We start from the raw sequence: 4,734 nt of genomic DNA, 5'->3' as shown, positions 1-4,734 counted from the left end.
TAACAGACGGTAACAATTCTCTGACCTTATTATCGTGTAGCACCTTCGTCCCACTTGGGTATGATTAGGGCAGCTCGGGATGATCGAGAGTTGGCCTACTGAGAGAACCAGACCTGGATATAACCGAGTCGTGAAAAACTCGACCAATCAAATCCAGGTCAAGCATCACCCAGATTGTGAACCATGATTCATATCTGGATCTTGATCTGTAAGCACCCGACCTGACATTATAAGTTTGACGACATCAGGCGGTCTTATCCCTTCTTTCCCTATCTGCTGACTGTCACGTCCACCTGACTGTTGACTATCACGTCTCCTTGACTGTTGATTGTCACGTCCCCTTAATTCTCTGACTGTCACGTATCCTTGACTCCCAACGACTAGGCTCTATCATTATGCACCGTATTAAATACCCTACATATTTTCTTCCATTAAATCATAATTAAATATTATTAAAGATTGTGAAATCGTGGAAATTATTTATCCTTCGTATAAAATTAATTTATTCCCAAAATTATGTAGATCATCCCTAAATCCAACGATTAGGCTTTATCATTATACACCGTATTAAATACCCTACATATATCCTTCCATTAAATCGTAATTAAATATTATTAAAGATTGTAAAATCGTGGAAATTATTTATCCTTCATATAAAATTAATTTCTTCCCAAAATTATGCAGATCATTCCTAAATCCAATGACTAGGCTCTATCATTATGCATTGTATTAAATATCCTACATATTTTCTTCCATTAAATCGTAATTAAATATTATTAAAGTTTGTGAAATCGTGAAAATTATTTATCCTTCGTATAAAATTAATTTCTTTCCAAAATTATACAGATAACCCCTATAAATTTGCACGATCTGCTCCTAATTTGAGACATAAAAAAAACAAATCGATTAATTAGTGATTAATCAAAGACGACGATGAGGCCTACTGATCTGCTCGTGCTCGCTGCCGTCCTTCTCATCCTCTCGCCGGCGGCGCACGCTACGGTGGAGTCCACCTGTAAGGCCGTCTCCGATTATGACTTCTGCGTGAAGACGTTGCAATCGGATCCCGCCAGCGCCACCGCCGACCTTCGTGGCCAGGCCGTCATCGCCACCAACCTGTCCTCCGACAAGGCGGTGGAGGTCTTCGCTAAGATCCAGACGCTGCTGAAGAGCTCGCAGGGCAAGGAAGAGAGGATGTGCCTATCGATCTGCAGCAAGCTGTACGAAGGCCTGATCCTTGACCTCAACAACGCGTGGAGCGCCATCAAAGAGAGCCGCAAGGGCGACGCCATGAGCGCCCTCAGCGCCTGCTTTGATGCGCCGAGCACCTGTGAGGATACGTTCGCAGAATTAAGTTTTACGTTGTCGATGCCGTCGCCGCTGAAGGCCGATGACAAGGATCAAGAGCAGCTCTGCAGCCTCACCTTGGAACTTGCTCATTTGTTTTTTTACTAATGTTATGTTTACTTGGGAGACGGAATTATGGAAAGATTTCGATGGAAAACTTTCTTCAATGTACTCCGTAATCAAAGATGAAATGTTAGCATGAAATTGTTTTCCTTTCCTTTTCTTTTGTTTACCAAATAGACAAATGGATTTAGAAATTCATTCATAGTTATTTTTGTTTATATAATTTTTGGTCCATCTAATTAATCTGACAAAAATTAATTTTAGGTCTTGAGTTTATTCTAATTTGATCGATAAATTTACTTTATATTGATTAAAAAATTTAAAATTTATGCATCTTAAATAAAAAAACATATCTATTTGTTCCTCAACAATGTTAAATATAAATATTTTTAAATTAGCATGCTCGTGTGTGTATATATATATATAAAATAAGTTTTTATTTATTATAACTTTGTTATAACCTCGAGTTAAATGAATTATGAAATATAAGGTATATTGTAAGTTGGAGCTTGTATGAAAGGAAATATGTAGGTATTGATTAATAGAGTCGTCAGATGGGTTAACTCATAGTAGCGCAGGTCGGTCCGTGGCGAGTCAATTATTTGGCGAGGTGGTTTGATCCGTCATCTTGGCGGATTGAAAAATTCCCAATCCGACTCAATCCAAGACGGGTTGCGGGTTAGGCGGCTCAACCAGTGAACCCATCAAAAATTTAAAAAAAATACCTACTGTAGGAGATGATTTTAAAAAAATGTCTATTGCAGGCTCATCTCAATAATCTCTCCATTAATTTAGTCTCAACGATTATAATCACTTAATTTGAGTGATGGACTGTTAAGATTTAAAATATTTTTTTATTGAAAGTTTTATCCATTGTCCAAGTCTTTAGGTGTTAGCCATTTTAATTTGTCCGAGTCTTTTGATTCTTATCTATTGATCCTACTTTATAGGAGATAGAGTTTGAAAAGTCCCCATGTAAAGCCTATTTATAGGAGGGTGGTCCAGGGGATGTGTCACTCGCATTTGAGGTTGGATCATGATCGCGATCTGGCCGTAAATGGTTGTGATCCCTTCCTGGATTCACCATTCCCACCAGGTTATAATTTTTATTCGGAGCGGGCAGTCGGAGGCCGCCTGGAGGACACCCTCGCTCGGCACCTAATAACCTGGTCACCTAGCCACCACTGGAGGCCTTCGGGCGACCTCCGACCACCCGCTGTAAACAAAAACTATAATCTGATGAGGATGGTGAACCCAGGAAGGGATCACAATCATTTGCAGCTGAATCGCGATCGCGATCCAGCCGCAAATACGAGTGGCACATCCCCTCGATCACAAAAAAGTGATCCAGGAGATCTGTGCTCTATTTATAGGCTCAATTTCTTCATCAACAAGCAGTGTATTTCCATTCCAATACATCGCTTTTGCTTTTCCGTGCCAATACATCTCTTTTTCTTCTTCCTCGCCATTGTATCAGTGGTATCAGAGCCACAAAGAAGCAGCAGCTTTCATCTTGTAGCAATAAGACTCAATGGTGTATGATAATAATTTTGTGCAACCTGCGATTTCACGTTTTGATGGTCACCATGACCATTGAAGTATGCTGATGGAAAATTTTCTAAGATCAAAAGAGTATTGACCAATCGTTGAATATAGAATTCAAGCACTAGCAACAGATGCAGCCCATGAGTGATCATTTCTTTTTAGCATGCTTAGAGAGTCCTCTTCTTTTTTAGCATCTAACTTCCTTGACTTGTTAGGACTTCATCCTAAAAAGTGGTCGATCCTGATCGAGCTACTTAGATTTTCATCAATTGTGCTTATAATACCACCTGCATACTTGACACACGTGTGGAATAACAAGAATCTCATAACTTAAACTTAACTTAAACATCAAAATTACATGTTATATACGCTTAGGGGCATGATTACACCAACATGTTGAAATTTTCTTCACCTCTCTTTCCCCCTTGTGATTACTTGTATCACTTCTCACCTCTATACTTAGGGAGAACTATACTCATAGCTACAAGCTGATTTTTAAGGTTGCCATTCTTTCTTGTAGACTAGTGTAGCAAAGAAGTTAGTTCACATCTAGTGAATTTGCGAAACTGTTGAGATAAATTATCTTCCAAGTTTATCAAATGTATCTTTTTGGACTGAGTGGTACCGTCATATTAGCAGCCCCCGCCCCCACATCATTAAGAGGGAGTTCAACAAGAATCTAAATTGGCAAGTGCATAGGTGAAATCTCTTGTCGAGTTTCGACCCCCCACCACTATAGTTATCATCGCACACACTTACCAACTGGGGGCTTATCTTCTTTGACTACTCTTGCATGTGGCAAGGCCATTGCTACTTTCCTAATTTATTATGTCTATATTTTTGCATTGAGTTCATTGTTTTCTCTCCCAACTCATCATTTGTTTTGTCTATTGTAGTGATGCTTCATGATCCCGTCCGGAAGCTGAGTCGGATGAAGACGGGCCTTGTTGTGCTAAAAGTTGACGGAGAGTCGTTGAGATGTTGAATCAACGAGGTACCCCCTAGATAGGCTCACACGGGCGGTTCTACGGAGAGAAATGATCAGGATGATAACGCTATTGATCTGCATACACTCAGACGAGTCCACCGGTCGTTAGAGACCAGAAACCAGGGAAAAAGTCCCCGGGTCAGGCCCTCCGACGCTCAAGTCAGGTACTTTTTCCCCAGAAATCACAGAGAAAGCACGAAAAGTAAAAGACTGGTAAGAAATGACGAGTGAGCGTCCCTCCGTAAGGGACAAAGCATCCCTTTTTATACTGCAACTGAGGCTTCTGGAACCTGCCGAATGTCAGGGAATGTCATATGTCAAGCTCTGTCTGGAGGTGGTCGACACGTGGCTTTCTCTTATAGGCTGGCGGAGGAACCAAGGGGAGTATGAGCCTCCCACTGTTAGAATATTCCCTGACATGTGATGATTGTTCTCTGACAAGTGGTTACGATTCCTTGCAGGCCTATTTGTCATGTAGTGTCTGGCCTCCTGACCCACCTTCGTCTGCGTCATCCGAAGCATGTACATCCCGACGACCTGCTGATTCCCGACCCGCATCTATTTATTGCTATCCAAGGCATATATGTTCCTACCTGCACGCTGAGTCTAATTCCCGATTCGCATATGCTTATTGCTATCCAAGGCATGTATGTTCGGACCTGCACGCTGGGTCTAATTCCCGACCCGCATTTGCTTATTGCTATCCAAGGCATGTACGTTCCGACCTGCACGCTGGGTCTAATTCCCGACCCACATCTGCTTATTGCTATCCCAGGCATGTACGTTCCGAC

The 4,734-nt window shown here is 41.3% G+C and overlaps 1 protein-coding gene across 1 annotated transcript; it reads left to right on the top strand.

Moving 5' to 3' along the window:
* Positions 1-933: 933 nt before the first annotated feature.
* Positions 934-1,455, top strand: LOC121978557 (putative invertase inhibitor). Its single transcript, XM_042530887.1, has one exon. The coding sequence runs from the start codon at positions 934-936 to the stop codon at positions 1,453-1,455; it is 522 nt and encodes a 173-aa protein (XP_042386821.1).
* The last annotated feature ends 3,279 nt before the right edge of the window (positions 1,456-4,734 follow it).

Source organism: Zingiber officinale, chromosome 4B (assembly GCF_018446385.1).
Source record: "Zingiber officinale cultivar Zhangliang chromosome 4B, Zo_v1.1, whole genome shotgun sequence".
Taxonomy (NCBI): Eukaryota; Viridiplantae; Streptophyta; class Magnoliopsida; order Zingiberales; family Zingiberaceae; genus Zingiber; species Zingiber officinale.
Note: the sequence above shows the minus strand (reverse complement) of the source record. Positions and strands in the feature narration are given on the sequence as shown.